This window comes from Grampus griseus, assembly GCF_964374135.1.
Source record: "Grampus griseus genome assembly, chromosome: 18".
Taxonomy (NCBI): Eukaryota; Metazoa; Chordata; class Mammalia; order Artiodactyla; family Delphinidae; genus Grampus; species Grampus griseus.
The window spans coordinates 77,156,353-77,175,313 of NC_139012.1; the positions used below are offsets into that span (position 1 = coordinate 77,156,353).

The 18,961-nt window shown below is 51.1% G+C and overlaps 1 protein-coding gene across 1 annotated transcript; it reads left to right on the top strand.

Annotated features, from left to right (window-relative positions):
- The first annotated feature begins 6,951 nt into the window (after positions 1-6,951).
- Positions 6,952-17,340, top strand: LOC309835889 (complement C1q and tumor necrosis factor-related protein 9). The gene is made up of 4 exons (XM_082675620.1): positions 6,952-7,060; positions 10,971-11,152; positions 14,951-15,013; positions 16,471-17,340. Exons 2-4 carry the CDS (start codon positions 10,987-10,989, stop codon positions 17,241-17,243), a joined length of 1,002 nt encoding a protein of 333 aa, XP_082531746.1. The 5' UTR covers positions 6,952-7,060; positions 10,971-10,986; the 3' UTR covers positions 17,244-17,340.
- Positions 17,341-18,961: the final 1,621 nt, after the last annotated feature.

An 18,961-nucleotide genomic window follows, 5' to 3' on the forward strand; every position in this document is an offset into this window, starting at 1 on the left:
GGGGAGAGGGGCCCCCGTGCCCCTCCTGGGCCCCGTCCAAGGAATCTACTCCGCACGTGGCACAGGGATCCGGTGCTGAAAACCTCTCCTGGGGACGCAGTGAGGAGGACCTGGCCTCGCCTGCGGTCGCAGAGGCCCAGCTGCCTTCTCGGGAGGGAGGGGGGTCATGACGCACAGCTCCAGTGTCCCCTGGACCGCTCCCCGCCGTGAGCCCACCGAGGCGGCCGGCGCCGGGGAATCGGAGTGGGCTCTGGAGATGCTGGGCGGGGAGCCGGGAGCATCCCCGAGGACGAGCTGCAGTCCAGGCCCCGGGAGGGGCTCCCCGAGGAGGATGGGCAGGGCCACTTTGCCTTCGGTCTTGAAGGGGACGGGAGTGCCGGGGTCACGGGGTGGCGGGCGGTGACTGCAGCCCTGTCGGGGCCCTGGGGTCCCCTGGCGTCTTCCTCATCCACGCAGTCGCCAAATGGTGGGCCGGCCTCTCCCGCAGGCTCCTGCGCACATGGTCCAGGGCCCGCGGTGCACGGAGACCCACATGCTCCAAAGACGCCGTTGCTTTCAGGGGGCAGGGAGCCCGCTGCTGGCTCTGTACACTTGTCCCCGCCCGTGTGCCACTCCCCGAGCAGAAACCTGACAAACTTCACGCACGTGCACTTCCAGTGGGAAAACCGATTTCATTTCGTTTGAGGACGAAGTGAACGTGCAGACCTCCCAGTTGAAACGTGTCCTTAAAAGAGCATCCGTGTGCCTGTTCCTCCCTCTGCCTCTGTCCTCGCCGATCGAGGGACAGTGACACGTACCTTCTTCCACTGAAAACCAGAGGCTCAAGGGTCCTGCTTCCTCCACGTTTGAAGCCAACTTTGTCCCACGCCCCCGAGCAATAGTGCCAGCTGTGCCATGCTTAGCATGTCGACAGGTTTCTGAAGATCGGTTCCGCATGGAAGAGACCTCACGAAATAGATCCAGACTCAGAGAGAGCAGCCCGCTCTAGCGAAGGCCACGCGGCCGACGCCGGTCGGCAGCAACCTCCTTGCCTTTTCTCGATGGTAAATTTTGATGAAAATGGCTTTTAAACGTGAGACACCTTTCCGTTGACCTCGTGCACCGGGCGGGGGCCTGTTACATGTCTTGTGGTTTTCTACTCGGGAATCTCTCTTTGGTGTTGAAACCTCAAAACTTCTCTTTTCTACCCAGTCCCTGCTTGAGAATAAACACACCTGTATGGTCCTAACAGAGGGGACACCTGAGACTCCAGGTGTGGGCCCCCTCCTCCTCACACCCAGAGCTGTTCCCGGGGGGCGGGGGGACCCAGGCGGTGCTGCCTCTGCGGACCTCGGGGCCCAGGTCCCGGCACGGAAGCCGCTTCTGTGAGGAAGCTCCTCGGGAGGTGCCGTGGGTCCGCGTGCTCGTGTGTGTGTGTGTGTGTGTGTGTTTCCTTTCTGAATAGACTTCTCAATTTCCGTTGCATTTATATAACTGACCTTTTTACTAACAAGATACAATGATACATTTTGAATACTATGCTTAATATGCTTTTCGTGGGCCCCCTCAGCGAACATTGTCGGGCCTCTGTGCTAAACAGAGTTGTTTGTTTATACGGCAGTTGTGAACAGTTGGGTTGCTTTTTTTTTTTTTTTTTTTAATAGAATTACTTTGAGGAAGTAAAGAAAATCAGTTGCTCATGTTATATTTCCAGTGAGGACTCACCCCCAGTGCAGAAGCATCCAGAGGGCCCCCATCTCCCCCGTTGTCCAGAGCACAGGGACAAAGGGCTGGACGTGCTGTCGGCAGCCCTGGTCTGTCTCTCGGCCGAGCCCTGACTCCTGGCTCCACCCTCCTCCCCTCAAGCTTCCCAACAGAGGAGCAGGAAGCATGGACACCAGGGCACGTGGTGACAGTCCCTTGGTCAGATGTCCATCCTCGGTGGCTCCTGCTTGGATTTCCAGGTGATTTGAAAACTGCTAAAATGCGTTTAAAAGGATAGAACGTCCTTTGTCCTCTTTAAATCTGTGTGTCTAGCTTGGGTTTATTAGCAAACGCCTGCGTTCTCTACAGGATAGATGGCTCGGTGTTCTGTTTTTACATTTGACGAACTTCCTTCCTTTTTTTTTTTTTTTTTTTTTTTTTTTTGCGGTACGCGGGCCTCTTACTGTTGTGGCCTCTCCCGTTGCGGAGCACAGGCTCCGGACGCGCAGGCTCAGTGGCCATGGCTCACGGGCCCAGCCGCTCCGCGGCATGTGGGATCCGCCCGGACCGGGGCACGAACCCGTGTCCCCTGCATCGGTAGGCGGACCCCCAACCACTGCGCCACCAGGGAAGCCCTGAACTTCCTTCTTGATTTCTCACATGTTCCACTTGGAGAGAAAAAGAGAAAAAACGAAGAGACTCCCTGTACAGGTTGTGTATGAATTTCACTGGGAATCTCGCTTTCTCTGTCTGTCTTTTTCTCTTTTTAACACTACACTGCGTGGTATCGGTGGACCACGCCCCCCCCCCCCCAATAAAGATGGCATAAGATTTTGATGAATTTCACTTACTCTGTCATGTTTCAGAGTTTGCCAACTCTGTTGAAAGACCTTTGAAATGGCCTCAGGTCCAAAGCAGCCTTCTCGGTTTTTGATGATGCCTAACATGTATAACAACCTTGCAGTAGATTGTAAGCCGTCGTACAACAGAATACCTGTGGAGTCCTGGAGAAATGGCATTCTTTGTCTTTGGCCTGCAAACTGGAAGAAGAGTGGCGGGGCTTTGCCAGGGCTTTCCTGGGACACCTGTGTCTCTTGCTCTCGGTACATCTGATCTCTTCCCACCCCCTGCCGTAGACCTGATTTTGTAGTTGAAACATTTCACCCCCATCTCCACACTCCTTCTGAATATCATCGTGCCTTTTTATTCGTAATACGAGGACTGAGCTCCGTGCCTGTTCAGAAAATCCCCTCAATCCTACATTGCTGTTGTCTAGACACAGAGCAAAAAGTACATTTAATTCAAAACCTGTTTCACAATAGAAATCTTTTGTAGAAGCCACGCACCGGCATTTTATCGGTTGGGAATCTCTACGGGCCCAGACTGCTGATTCTCCTCAGTGCAGATCAACTTAGTCCCCAAGCCAGGATAGAAAAACCCGACCACCTGAGTTAGGGAAGAAATCGCGGTGTAATATTTTGTTGAGGAGAGGAGAAACAGATGTGTCCCTCACAGTCCAGTGCCAACAAGCGTGGATAAATGTGGCTCACAGGCCAGGGACGCCAGGCGCACATCGAGAAGGCCACTGCCCCAAAGCAGTTGTCCCTGTAATAAGCTTAGCCCGCAAGTCCTCCCTGTTAACGTTTCACCTGGCGGACGCTGCCCTTCTCGGGATGGATGCAGCGAAGGTGGAGTCCCAAAGGTTCTGAAAATAGTAAGTGGAAACTGTGATCTTGAAGAAAACAAACAAACGCAGGAGCATAAATATCGGATGCGTATTTCGTAACAACAAACAACATTACTGTCTTCAGTTGTTTATTAGGTATCTGACACTTGAATTTAGAAAATACTGTAACTGATTCTGTAATTTACCGGTCGGTCTCTTTTTGTAAATATTAGCGTCCACAGTGTTCAACTTACCTACTTCGCAAGGCTTTTGGTGACCTGTTCCCTCAGTGCTGACTCACCGGCCTCAAGGTGATGTTATCTGTATAGGTCAAGTGACAGCTTCCAGACTGATGAGGTGGCTGTTGACAGCTGAATTGGGTTGTGCAAGATCGCTGTTACTTGATATGTATTTTCTCTGAAGTTTTTGTAAAAAAAAAAAAAAAAAAAAAATTTACAATGTTATTTGAATGATTTCTTGTAAATGCTGTGAATCTATATTTGTTGTTTTGTATCTGTATATTAAAGTTAATTTGCCAGACTGGCTGTAGTAATGCATTGGAGTGTGTGTGTGTGTGTGTGTGTGTGTGTGTGTGTGTGTGTGTTTAACATATATATATATATATATATATATATTTTTTTTTTTTTTTTCTGTACGTGGGCCTCTCACCGCTGTGGCCTCTCCCGTTGCGGAGCACAGTCTCCGGACGCGCAGGCTCAGCGGCCATGGCTCACGGGCCCAGCCGCTCCGCAGCATGTGGGATCTTCCCAGACCGGGGCTCGAACCCGTGTCCCCTGCATCGGCAGGCGGACTCTCAACCACTGCGCCACCAGGGAAGCCCCGTAACATATATTTTAAATGGAGAGTGAGTGCTAGGAGGCTTTCTGGGATTTGCAGCTCCTTCCCTGCCTGGACACTGACAGATTTCTTTTCAGCAAAAAATCATCCGTTAATGAACTGATGAAAACTGCTGGGGTGGGTGCAGGAGAAGGAAGGCCCTGAGGGGAACAGAGAGCGGCCACTCGACTTGAAAGAAGCCACCAAATATCGGAATGAGACTGGCAAAGCCAAAACTGGAGTGAGAAGCACAGCTCTGGCTCCCGGGGGCGCGAGGCAGATGCGGGCCCTTCCCGGTGGTTCCGGATCCGCAGGTGGCCCCACTCACTTAGCCTTGGTGAGTGGGCTGGATAAGAATTTCCTTCCCTAATTAACAGCTCCGCAAAGTTAAGCAGATAGCCCATTGTTGCTGTGACCGTCATCAGGAAAGCATCCCCAGGAAGGTTGCCGCAGCGCCCCTGCTCAGTTGTTTACTCGTAACGGCCTTCGGCTCCCCTCCTTGGGCTGGACTCAAGGGGCTTTGCTTAGGGGGCCAGGGGTGTGGAAGCTCTGGAACCTAACCCCCCCTCGGAGGGCAGTTCTCGCAGCTCAGGAGGGCACCCCGTGGAGGGAGGAGAGGGCTGAGGGTAGGGCCGTCCTCAGAGGGGTTCCGGGGAGACGGCCCAGCCCGGGAGCCACTGTCCCATGGGGCACCAGACAGACGGTGAAACGGGCGATCCTCCCATGGGGCGTGTGCTCCAGGGGGACGAGCACGTAGAGCATTACTAGAACACAGCGTGCATTGTAAACATTTGAGTTCTAGAAGGACTTAAGGGATGGGGGCCTTTCCGGGGGGGTTGGGGCAGGAGGCAGGGCGCACGCAGACCCCTGAGGGGGAGCCCCGAGCAGCCCTGGGTGAGCTGCTGGGATCCAAGTGCGATGGGAGTTGAGACACCAATGGTGGAAGGTCCATCTCAGGGCTGCGGGCCGGGGCGCTGGGTTGTACTGGGCGGAGTCTAGGCGAGGAAAACTGCTCCAGGGGCAGAGAAAAGGCGGACATAAAACCAGAGGCGGGGGATGACTGGCGAGACAGAATCCAGCAGAGACGATGAGAAAGGAGAGAAGGCCGCTGTCAGGATGCTCGGTGAGGATGCAGGTGCCCGTCATCACCTGGGTGGGTGCTGGGCGCTGCTGCTGTAATCGGATCCAGGAAGGGATGGCGTGGAGGATGGGTCTGTGACTGTCTGGACCACCCGGTGGAAGCACGGGGCTGGGATGCAGATGGGGGAGGGCCGAGCAGAGAGCAGGCAGCTGGGGGTGAGGATGCACCTGGGGCCCCTGCCTCAGCCCTGAGCGAGGCAGAGAAGGGGGAAGGGGCCCGGGGTGGGGAAGGGGGCAGGAGGGCAGAAGGCAGAGACTGTCTGCAGCGCCGAATGCTGCCCACACGCCTGCCCCTGAGGAAGGACCCAGGTGTCCGGGCGGAGTTAGGGGTCAAGAGGCCAGGTCCTTAACCTGTGACGTAATTAAACCCTGCCACTGCCCTGTGATGCTGGTAATGTTTTGCCTGCCATACAGAGAAGGAAACTGAGGCACAGTGAGGGTAGGGGATTTACCTCTGTTCAGGGGGGACTCTCCCTGCACCCCACTCTCCCTGGGGCCTCTGCATTCCAGCTTGGCTCTCAGAGTTGGTTCTGTGAGAAACAGCATTGGGTGCATTTGTTCTCTCGATGCTATTTTTAAGTCAGAAATCAATGTTAATAGACACTGATGGGAGAAGATAAGAATCAGTGATCACATGGGATTGAAAAACTAGTTGCACCATGTTTTTCTTAGTGCCGTGTGTGTGTGTGTGTGTGTGTGTGTGTGTGTGTGTGTGAGAGAGAGAGAGAGAGAGAGAGAGAGAGAGAGAACAGGCATTAAACTCTTAGACAGTCGAATGCCTACACTAAAAGGAACTACACAGAGTCAGAGAGATCTAGTTAAATGATTCAGTTCTAAGGGTCCGGGATCCGATCGAGGCCTAACAGCATCGTCTTCAGTTTGGTCCTATTAGCTCGTGATTGATCGCGGAGAGGAAGCAAAGGCACAAACGTCAGTCTAAGGGGAAGCGCCTGCCGGGGGGGACTTCTCCCTCCAGACCCACCTGGAAGCTGCCTCACCTTCTCTCGCTACCGAGGGTCTGTCATACAAAGTGAAGTAAGTCAGAAAGAGAAAAACGAATACCGTATGTTAACGCATATATATGGAATCTAAAAAAAAAAAAAAAAAAAAAGGTTCTGAAGAACCTAGGGGCAGGACAGGAATAAAGACGCAGACGTAGAGAATGGACTTGAGGACACGGGGAGGGGGAGGGGAAGCTGGGACGAAGTGAGAGAGTGGCATGGACATATATACACTACCAAATGTAAAATAGATAGCTAGTGGGAAGCAGCCGCATAGCACAGGGAGATCAGCTCGGGGCTTTGTGACCGCCTGGAGGGGCGGGATAGGGAGGGTGGGAGGGGACATGGGGATGTATGTATACGTATAGCTGATTCACTTTGTTATAAAGCAGAAGCTAACACACCATTGTAATGCAATTATACTCCAATAAAGTTGTTAAAAATAATAATTATAATAAAATAAATCGAAAAATGAAATAAAAAGGACGGAAAGAAGGAGCTAAATTGGCTGAACTAAGTGGTGTTGCTGGAAGATGCCCCTGGCTCCAGTGCTGCCTCAACTTTTGAAGTTCTTCCAGGACACCTTGTGCTTACTTGTTCCCTCCCCTTCCTGCTGTTTTGCAGATCCATCCACTAGGGAATTGCGTGGCAGGAAGGTGTGATTTTTATTTAGTTTGCTCCTGATTCCTTGTTTGCATAGCACCTGCGTGCCGCCTGCAGCCCTGGGGTTCAGGTAAGAGCCTTAGGAAACAATTTCTTTAAATTCAGTTTAAGGCCTCAGAGTCCTGAAGCAGCTCTTGTATTACTGGTGTGTGATAATCCTGCTTAAGTAGGTATCTGTCTACAGGGCTTTGGGTAGGAAAGGGGTTAAGCCACTTCCGAAATACATTCTTAAGAGGCTAAACAAGAGACAGAAGCAGATTTTGAAGTTCTGCTAGAACTCTGCAGACTGGCTGCGAGGAGGGATGAAACCGTAGAGTAAATCATGAGAATTAGCAGACCTTTCTAGAGAGCTTTCCAGAGAAGCCCATGGATTATTGTGCACAGATGTTAACATGTACATTTGTATATTCGTGGCGATACTATATGACCCAGTGTAGTTTAAAACAAGGCCTTCAACATATGTTGAAGAAGAAACACATATGTACAAAGTATAGAGAAAGTGGAAGAAAACGTATTCAAGGAAGGCAATTTGGAGATTTACGTTCTTGGACCGTCACGTCTGGGAGGGATGCTGGGTTCCTTGCATTTTTTGCAACCTTTAGAGGCTAGAGGTTTGGAGACCCAGTAAAGATTGCTCAGCTGGGCTCTGGCAGGTCTTTATTAAATCTTTGTATTTGGGCAAGTAAGAATGATGAAGAGTAGAAACCTTTAATCTTGGCCATGAATTAGGGACAACATGTCCTTGGAGAAAATTAATCAGGAGGGGCCTTGAGTAACCTTTCAGAAAGAAATTCAGTCGTGAAGGAGAATGTAGGTCAAGCATAGGAGAAACAACCCAGAAATAAGAAGTAAGAACCTATTTCATTTGGGTCTAACAAACAGTGACTCCATAGCCATTTGCAGTCTGTATCCCTGTGCCCCTAACCGTTTCCGTATGTCAGGTCTGTGGGGTCACAGGGGCTTCCCAGGGTCCCTCCTTCCCCCTGACTTGACATTCAACAGAAGGACTGTGTCCATTCTCTTTGCGTTCACACGGACTTTATTGCTCTAAGGCAGGGCCTGCTGTGGGATTTTTAAGGTATCACCTGAAGGGTTTTTGACCCAGTGGGTCCTCAGCAACATCGATGGGCTGAGTGACTACAGATGCTAGACCCTCCTCACTTTGGATGAGCACGCACACCTTTGACAGCTGAAGCCTTGCATCCATCAAAACTGAGGTTAGCTCCAGGAGGGAACCTAAACAACAGGCTTGGGCAGGTTAGCAGCACGTGTGTTTCTCTCTCACGTCAAAGATGGGCTGGGAGGGCAGGCCTGGTCTGCGCTGTCATCAGAGACCAGGATTTCTCTGTCCCCAAAGTGTTGCCCTCCAGTTCATGAGGGAGGGCGCACCCCTTCCCGTGAAGGTCCTGGCCCATCAGGGGCACGTGTCACTTTTACCCACTTCCCACTGGCCAAAATCTAGTTTCACGGTGATACCTGGGCTGCAGGGGTGGCTGGGAAATGAGTCTATTGTGGGCAGCCATGTGCCAACCGACATTTCTGTTACCACTGATGATGGTAACATCCAGCCACCTGGATGGTAACATCCAGCCACCTCCCTGGTGAAGATTTGCATGTGGTTGGAACCAGGATAATATTTATTTATTCATTCATTCATTTATTTATTCACTGTCATTCATTCATTCAACCACTCAACAAATATTTGACTGTGAGTGCTGAAAATAAGAAAGTAGGAAGATGCAGTTGCTGTCTTCAACAAGCTGTTACCTGTAAGTGACGCTAGTCTAGGTGCTGCGTGGAGAAGGGGCGGGGCAGGGGGGGCAGTGATCCAGAGAAGACAAGAGGGAAGGTGGAAGCCGGGGAGGGAAGGATGGGAGACAGACGGGGTCCTAGCTCCAGTGCACTCTGGAGAAACACCAGAAGTAGGAATTAAACATTGAAACTGAGGAGCCAGCCAGAGGCTTTGTGAGAAACGCAAATGTAACTTTTTATTTTGGAAAATAACACATGAATGTAATTTCTCCTCTATTCCTTGTGCAAACCGTCATGTCCTTCTTCTAAAAATGTTTTCTTTAGAGATGGTGCCACAGCCTATCTCACTGCTTCTTCGGGAGCAACGCACGTTCCTTTATTCATGATCCTTTGTTGAAGTTTGTCTACCTGCCGGGCCTGGGGTGTTACATCTCCGCCCGTGTCAAGTGTGCAGGACCAGGGAGAGAATCGCAGAAGGATGGATGTTTGCTTTTACCTCAGCTCTTCTCTGGCTGGAGAGCAAAATGGAGTTTATCCCAATTTGACACCTATAGGAGCTCCTGATCCTTTCTATTACTGGAATAATTGTAACACATTTTGAAACAATTAAAAGGGAAAAATCTAGACCCCCTGCAGAGGTTGGTCTGTGCAAGTTAGCTTTGACTACGACCAGTCACTTCTGAGTTAAACGGAAGAGGAAGGTGTAGGTTATTTATGGAATTTGGCTCTAAGAAAACTCAAGTCAATTTCCTGAAATGGCGTAAGTTTGTGATTTTAAAGGGAAACATCTGCCCTTCCGTCCCCAAATTCTTCTATTTGCATCAAGCTGCAGCCTGAGACTCATGGAGGCTTCCATATGATGGCGATGTGACCCTCTGGATGACAGTCTAGCTGGGTTTTAAAAATGTATATGTAGAAATAGTTTTATAGGCACTGTAAAAAAGCATTTTAAAAAAAGATAAGCTCCCATAACCTCACCATTCCAAAGCCACCATGTGCGTTTGGATATATTTGCTTCTAGTTTTTGTTACTATGCTTATAGGCACACGTTGCTTTATTGCGCTTCACAGACAGCGCGTTTTGTCACAAACTAAACATCTGTGGCAATCCTACATTGAGCATTTGCTCACTTCGTCTCTCTGTGTTCCATTTGGGTAATTCTCACAATATTTCAAACTTTTTCATCACCATTACATTCGTTCTGATGATCTGTGATCTTTGATGTTACTGCCGCTACTGCTGAAGCCTCAGACAATGGTTAGCGTTTTTCAGCAATAAAGTATTTTTAAAATTAAGGTATGTACACTGTTTTTCAACATAAGGCCATGCACACTTAATAGACTACAGTATGGTATAAACATAACTTTGTTATGACCTGGAAACCAAGAAATTTGTGTGACTCAATTTTTTTCTGATCTTCACCTTATTGCAGTGGTTCTGGAACCAACTTTTCTACTCTCTGTCTCTGAATTTGACTATTCTCAGTACCTCATGTAAGTGGAATCACACAGCATTTGTCCACTTGTGACTGGCCTAGTTCACTGAGCACAGTGTCTTTAAGGTTCACCCATGTCGTAGCCTGTGTCAGAATTTCCCTCCTTTTGAAGGCTGAATCATATCTATCCATCACGTGGGTGGACCACATTTTGTTTATCCATTCATGCATCAATGGACACGTGGGTTGTTTCCACCTTTTAGCGATTGTGGACAGCATTGCTGCTGTGAACATGGGCGTAGAAATATCTGCGGGAGTCCCTGCCCTCGGTTCTTTTGCGTGTATACCCGGAAGTGGGATTGCCGGAGCAAATGCTAATTCCATGTTTGCTTTACTGTTCAAAATGTGCTTTCATGCACAATGTGCTCGAATTTGGTTTTTACAGTAGCCCTGTGAGGGAAGCATTAATCTCTCCTCTGGCTGCAAGGAGGGGTTTGCCCAAAGTGAAACGGTCAGTTGGAGTTTCTTTGCCCAAAGCGAAACAGTCAGCGGGGGTTTCCTGACTTGGAACGTGGCTCTCTCCCGAATCGCCCACCATTAGAGTCTCCCCAGTCACACGCGTCCTCCCAAGGACAGTGTCCTTCGATTGTGAGCGGCCATTCTGCTCCCAGCTGCCCCCCGACCCGCCCTGGCTGTGCTGTCCAAGCTGGGCCACTGCAAAGAGCAGAGGCTTTGTCCGTGGCCCCGGCGATGAGAGTTTCTCCCTTCAGTCTGTTTCCGTCTTTCCGTTCAGCTCTGTCATCTGAGCCATGAGGATCTGGTGGCTCTTGTTCGTCTCCGGGGCCTGCGCAGGGATGGTGAGCTCACAGGACACCTGCAGGCAGGGCCACCCTGGCGTCCCCGGGAACCCAGGTCACAATGGATTGCCCGGGAGAGATGGACGTGATGGAGCAAAGGGCGACAAGGGGGATGCAGGTACCCACCACCTGTGCCTGCAGCTGCCCCCCGCTCATCCCCCTTCCTTTCACCTCCTTCATTCATTCATTGCCTGTGGGCTCACCCCTCTCCATCCATCCATCCATCCATCCATCCATCCATCCATCCATCCATTGCCCAGAAGACACTGATGGAGAGCCTGCTCCGGCCAGATCCAGACTGGGTGTGGGGTACAGGGCAGCACGAGCCATGAGGACCCCTGTCCTCGTGGGCTTTCCCACTGAGTGGGGCTGCCTGTCTGCTGGCCACCATCTCCGATACTACAGGGCCGTTTTCAGGAGCTTGTGATGTCATAGATCTTTCTGCCTCAGGCGACAGGTATGAGGGGTCTTTGGCACCGGGTCCTAGAGAGACATCCGACGGGTAGGTCTCTGGCAGGGAGCACCCAGCACGGTGCAGGCCTTGCCATGAGGCAGGCAGTGCAGAACGCCAGAGAACAGGAAGGGTCCTGGAGCCACACAGCCGCTCCTCGGGTATCTGTGCTGTGTCCTGGGACCTCCCCACGGTTTGGGGACTTGGGGACAGGATCCAGCCTCTGGGAAGGACAGTCCCAAAAGCCAGGATGTGTGAGTGGTTTCCATGACAAAAACCTGTAAGGCTTGATTTCTGAATGGGGTTCTTGAGCCCTGGTCTGACCATAGGGTCATACACCTAAGATGTAAGCAGAGGACCCATCTGGGTGCAGGAAGAAAACATTGAAACTTCTAGTGACGTCTTAAAAGATAAATTTAGGTGAAGAAAAAATTGAGGTTTTAAAACGCTTGCTATATGAATCCGTGTGAATGGCCTCACTTGGTCGGTTTGCAGATACGCACGTGTCATTTGAGGCCTGGACCATGTCCCATGGGAAGAGTGGTGGCCCACAGTGTGAGCAGGCTGGCCGGGACCCTCCCGCGTTCACTGACCTTCAGCGTGTTGGGATGTTTTGCACTAAGTGTGCCTGGACCGGGGGTTCTCAGATTATGCTGTTGAACTCTCACAAAGAGATGGGTGCTGAAAATACTCCCGCAAAAAAACTGATGGTTGAGGGTGAACTTGATAATGCAAAGCAGTAAAGAATCCTGAGAAGGGCAGAGCTGCCATTTCTATTCATGTGAATTCTTCAGATGTGCATTAGAAGGAAAAAACAATGATGAACGTCAGTCAGATCTGTCAAGACGTCTGCCCCCCCAACCTGGAAATTATTATAACTGTGGGCAGGTGAATTTACATTTACGTTCATTGACATGCCCTTGTCCTGACTGTGGATGTCCCAAGGGTATCACAGACTCATAGGAAGGTGCACACCAATTAAGTAAGGCATTTCAGGACTCGTGAGAAGCGTGAACACAAGCGCTGTCATTTTTCTCGGTACGTCATATGAAAGCCTCACCAACCTTAATGATAAACATTGAGAAGCCTCTTGATATTTCTTGATTATACCAGGGAGTTAGATATTCCTCTGGCAATATTAAAACGGCATAATACACAGAAAGCAATTTCAGAATGGACTGAAATTAATGCTTTGCCAGTAAGTGCTGTTAGAATATGGATTTTGAAAAAGCCTTTAAGATTTGGAGAAACAAGAATTACTCAGTGTGGGAAGTCTGCTGCACAGATGTGTGACATTCCAGGTGTTTTCAGGGCGTTTGTGGTCTAGCGTTTACTGCGTGGGCTGGATGGGGCGGAGGGTCACGAGGGGCAGTGTCCCTTCTCACCAAGCCCCGCCCTACACTCGGCGCTGGGATCTCCTAGGATAACACCACCTCCAGGAAGTCCACGCCGCTTTGGGGCATTAGGCCCGTCTCATTTCTAGTGAGTGAAAGGCCCTGTCCAAGTGAATGGCAAACCCTCCATCTTATTGAAGTCCATCCCTTATCCGCCCGGTGGTACCACGTGTGTACATGTATGTGTACATGTGCGTACACGTGCGTGCGTGTGCCCGCACACGCGCACAGGATACCCTGTGTCTTTGAGATCCCTCTCCCCACCCCGCCCCCGTCACTCCCACGCCCCTTCTCACTGCGAGGACCGCCTTGGATCCACCAGCGGGCTGGGCCGGGAGAAGCGCGGGAAGGCATCGCTCAGATGATGCTGTCAGAACCTGACTCCGCTGCCCTCCAAGCGTGGCGGCCGGATGCTGGCCTCTCTCCTGGGCGGCTCTTTGTGGGCCTCCTGTATCATCCCTCGGAGTGGACGATGCATTCGCTGCCTGCACCCCCGGGGCTGGGGCACGTGCTCTCCGCGGCCGCAGTTTTCTCACCTGGCTCCGCGGAGGCGCCCGCCGCCCAGGGAACCTCAGCGCTTGTGCAGCGTGGGCAGCCTCGCCGGCTTCTCCTTTACACTCTTCTCGGTGGAAGTGTCGCATCCGTCTACGTGACTCAAACTGCGGGCTCACAGCCTCGCTTTCTCTACAAACGTCTGAGTCCCCTTTGCTCCAGAGCCGAGGCAACATTTCTGCAGGCCAAGGGCGCGGGTGGGAGCCAGGTCACAGGCCCCGTCTGGCGCTCATCCTCTCTCTTTGGCTCAAGGGCGCATGTGTGCGCTGGGTGGTCGATCTCCAAATTTGGGAGGTTTAATTTAAAACGCTCGTTATAGCATATTCTATACACACAGAAGAAGATAGATGGAGAGAGAAGGAAGACAGATGCTCCTGTATCCAACACCAAATTTCTCTACCTCTCCGCTACTCATTCTCTCCTTCTTCCTCCATGGTCCCCGTTCTTTCAAGTTTCACATACTTCCTTAAGACTTGCACGCTACATATATAGTTTATTTAGATTATATACAACACGCATGTTTCTTAGAAGGATATTATGTCACATTTCTCACACTAAAAATTAACTTAATCTTTGTCTTACCGTTTTCAAATGTATTTGTGTGTATTTTTATTTTTTTAATTTATTTATCTTTTGGTTGCATTGGGTCTTCGTTGCAGTGCGCGGGCTTCTCATTGCGGTGGCTTCTCTTGTTGCAGAGCACGGGCTCCAGGCGCGTGGGCTTCAGTAGTTGTGGCTCGTGGGCTCAGTAGTTGTGGCTCGCGGGCTCTAGAACGCAGGCTCAGTAGTTGTGGCACACAGGCTTCGTTGCTCCGTGGCACGTGGGATCGTCCCGGACCAGGGATTGAACCCGTGTCCCCTGCCTTGGCAGGCGGATTCTTAACCACTGTGCCACCAGGGAAGTCCTGTGTGTATGTTTTATAATGAACATGTTTTTAGAACATTACCTGTACATAGCTTACAAACATACGTGTGTGGACATAACATAGGATGCTGGTGTCCAGGGCAGCCTGTTCTGAGCATCAGGACTCCTGGGTGCAGCAGAACCTCATGGCCTGATGTCCCAGTGGGTCTCCACAGCACCTTGACCACTGTAAGGCGCTAGAGAGATCCTTCGGGAACCCTCTCTCCCATGCCAAGTAGTGTGGTGTAACCATGGTCATCTGCACTTTCATAGGAGGCTAGTACTTCCACTCCACCCCCCACAGAGTGATGGAAAAGGAGCACAAATGACAAAGCCACCCCCCCCCCAAGTCCTTGTCACGTGAGAAACATGCAATCGTGATCATCCGAGCTGGCTGCTTGGGAAGCCCACCAGTCCACTGCACGACCCGCTTCTTGGCGCACTCAGCACCCTTGCTGCTTGCCCCTGCCTGCCCTCCCCCCGCAGGTCTGTGAGGGGTGGGGTGTGCGGGTCAGGCTGGGGCTCCCTGGGACCCTCCATCGCTGACTGGGACCCACATCGAGGGAAACTGGAGCTAGAATTTTAACTTCTGCCTATTTTCTCATTTTCCATCAGGCGAACCAGGACATCCTGGTGGCCCAGGGAAGGACGGGATGACCGGAGAGAAAGGAGAACCAGGTCAGAGATGGCTTTCCATCCTGCTGTGTCCGCAGCCGGAGCCGTCAGTGATAGGATAGGAATTATTAAGTGCTTACCAAGGACAAGTCCCTTACGAGGCTTCAAGAATGCTCCAGCGATAAAGGCCACACGGTCCTTCTCTCCAGAAGCTCAGGGTTCACTGCAGAGATGGGCACACTTTCCATAAAGGGCCAGACAGTAAATATTTTCAGCTTTGCGGGCCACGGGGTCTCGGTCACAACTACTCAGCTCTGCCGTCGTAGGGACAAGCTGCGTAGAGGATGCCTTAGGAAGTGGGGCTGCGTTCCAGTGAAACCTGAATTTTACATAATTGTCACGAATCTCAGAACATGATTTGTGACCATTTAAAAGTGTCAACTGTTCTTAGCTTGCGGGCTGTCAAAAACAGGCGGAGGCTGGACATGGCCCGCGCTCCATGGTTTGCTGAAGCCTGATTTAGCGCTGGGCCCTGAGGAGGGACGCTGGATTCTGACTCGGCGCCCGGGGTGGCACTGCAGCAGAAGGTGGCCCTTGAGCCGGGCCCTGGAGGCAGGGAGGATGCCGGCAGCTATCGCCCGAGGGGGAGGGAGGATGGTTACCACGGCAACGCGAACAGTGTTCTCGCCCCACGGGGTCGTTCTAAGTGCCTTCCTTGTGTTGACTCACTTAATACAACAGCCTATAAAGGAGGCACTTTATTATCCCAGCCGTGCAGGTGAGGAACCAGGTGTAGCTGGGGAATCAGCTTGTGCATAAGCGGTGGAGACTGGGCTGGATCCTGGCGTCTCACTCCAGAGCCGGAGCTCGGACCACGGCTGTCCAGTCAGGGCGTGGGAAGCGGGAGGCGCCAGGGAGGGGGGAAGGCGGAACCACGACTGCGCCACGCACCTGGCGCGGTGCACAGGCCGGCAGACGCGGCGAGCAGTGAGCGCCCACCCAGGACCACCTGACTCCAGTGAGGGGCTTCTCGGGGGGCGTCACGTCATCGGGGCTGCGCTGTCAGCTACCAAAGCAGCCCTGGTGAATCTGCTGTCTGCCTTCTTCCCTCTTCCAAAGATGCGTCCCCTCAGGGACGGGCAGAGAGCTGTCATTTCTTTCTTTTGTTTTTGGCCGTGTCGCTCGGCAGGCGGGATCTTAGTTCCCCAACCAGGGATTGAACCCGCGCCCCCTGCATTGGAATCGCAGACTGTTAACCACTGGGCCTCCAGGGAAGTCCCAAATAACTGTCATTTCTAACGTGAGCCCCGATGCTGATATAGTAGAGTCAAAGGGTGTTTTGTGCACGTGTGTGTACCTGCACAGTTTAGGAGTAAATTAACTTTCAAACCCTGAGCACATGCTGGAACTGTGCACTGCCTTACCTCATTCACTTGCTCAATAATAGAAAAACCAAAGTTGTTTTCACAAGCAAAGTTTCACAAATCGTCTCTTCCTCCGTTCTTTCCTGTCCTACCCAGGAGCCGATGGAAACGTTGAAGCAAAGGGCGTCAAAGGTGATCAGGGCTCAAGAGGCCCCCCAGGGAAACACGGGCCAAAGGGACTTGTGGGCCCCATGGGAGAGAAAGGCCTCAGAGGAGAGACCGGCGCCCAAGGGCAGAAGGGGGAGAAGGGCGACGTGGGTCCCGTTGGCCCAGAAGGGCCAAAGGGCAGCACTGGACCTTCGGGCCCAACTGGTTTACCTGGCCCCGTGGGCCCCACCGGAAAGCCGGGTCCCAGGGGAGATGCCGGCCCCCTGGGGCCCCAGGGTGAGCCCGGAGCCCGGGGAATGAGAGGCTGGAAAGGGGATCGAGGAGAAAAAGGGAAAATTGGGGAGACGCCAGTCTTGCCCAAAAGCGCCTTCACCGTGGGGCTCACGGTGCTGAGCAAGTTCCCTCCGTCAGACGTGCCCATCAAGTTCGACAGGATCCTGTACAACGAGTTTGGCCACTACAGCGTGGCCACGGGGAAATTCACCTGCCACGTCGCCGGCGTCTATTACTTCACCTACCACATCACCGTTTTCTCCAGGAACGTCCAGGTGTCTTTGGTCAAAAACGGGGTAAAAGTCCTGCACACCAAGGACGGTTACATGAGCTCCGAGGACCAGGCGTCCGGTGGCATCGTCCTGCAGCTGAAGCTCGGGGACGAGGTGTGGTTGCAGGTGACGGGAGGGGAGAGGTTCAACGGCCTGTTTGCGGATGAGGACGACGACACCACGTTCACGGGCTTCCTCCTGTTCAGCAGCGCGTGATGGGTCGGGGGGCGGGGAGCGGTTCTAACTCTGTCTCTCCATCCGCCCGAATCAGCTTGGTGAAGACATTATTTGATGGTTTTACCACGTTAATTATATCACCACTGTCATAACCATAAAAAGGTGAAAGTAGTAAAGTTATTCCTAAAACTGAGTCTATAGAACTCGCTATCCTTCCAAGAGTAAATGTAAAACTACCTGCTCTGTTTATTACAGTGTATTTGATATATTCCATCATTCCCGTGATCTGAAGAATCCTTTGCTCAGGCGTTCCTTGTGGGGAGTGTTTTGATATCATTTTAGTGCTCGAACTAGCCGTGTGATGATGTATCTCCCATCTGAATTCCTGAGGACATTACAGGGAAAGAAAAGGAAGTGTTTATTCCATCTGTGACTAATAAGAGTTTGGGCTGGTGACAGTGGCACAGCCCGGGAAACTGCAGGACACTCTGCTCACTTTCTATCTTGGGTTTTCATCACCATTCAACTCAACAAACAGTTGTTAGTAAACTGTTTGCCAAACTTGACTCTGTTTTAGTTTCCCTCCGTATCCACAGTTCCGTATCTGCAGATTCAACCAACCATGGTTGGAAAATATTTGGAAAAAAAAAATCAGGAAGTTCCAAAAAGCAAAACTTGAATTTGCCAACCTGGAAACTGCTGACATAGCATTTACACTGTACTAGGTAATTTAAGTAATCTAGAGGGGAACTGCCCTGTGGTCCAGCGAATAATCCCCTCCTAAAATTCTGGAAGTGTTAACTATGCTTACGTTAACTCCATACACTTTTCCATTAGCTGAGAGCAACTAATAAAGAAGCAAGAGGAGACAAGCCCAGTGCATATTCAAGCGACAGCATCTTCCAGATCACAGCCTGGGACTCTGACGGACTTACAGCCGTTCTCTCCACACGTCAACCAAGTCAGCGCAGTTGTGACAGTATCTTCATTCCTTGGGAAAATGGGAATTTTCTGAATTATCATTATAAGCAGTCAGCACTGCTATAGATGAAAAGGTGAAAAATTACTTGGTTTTGGAAAACTTTGGATATATGTGGAAATCATTTCTGTTTATAGGTATTTTATTGGCTTTCCTTAATGTATGTTTCTTCTAGAACAGAGCCAGGACTCGGGTGAAGCACGTGAGACACCCCAAGTCCCCCACTTGCCTTGGCGCCCTAACGTTGGCCCAGCTGTAGGGACTGATCATTTTCTTTATTGAGCCAGAGTGTCCTTATGCTGTGGCTTCTTTCAATTGCAATAAGCCGAGCTGTTTTTCCCCAGTGTTAAGTCTGGTGTTGTTATGGACCAAACAATTCGTGTACTAACTCCCTTCTAATTAGGGTCAGAACTTTATAGGTGAGATAGGCATAAAGGAAAAAAGTACAGTTTATGACCAGAATATTGGATACAAGCTTTCATAAATTCTTTTTTTTTTTTGCAGGGCAAATGTATAAGATGAAATGTAAAACATGTTATAAAGAACTTCAAAAGGATAAAGTTGATTGGGGAGGTGTCTGATCTGCCATTTGGAATTATCTCCCATCTGCTGTCTGTGGATCTGGTCTGCAGTTTTTACAAGTCTAACTACGCCAGGCTCCCTGAGACACAAGACACCTCGTTAACGTAGCACAAGCCAGCATCCTTTGAGGGTGTTTTTACGCTTCAATTGTTTGCATTAAAAATGGTTAGGAACCATTCTGGGCTAAAGAAAAGCT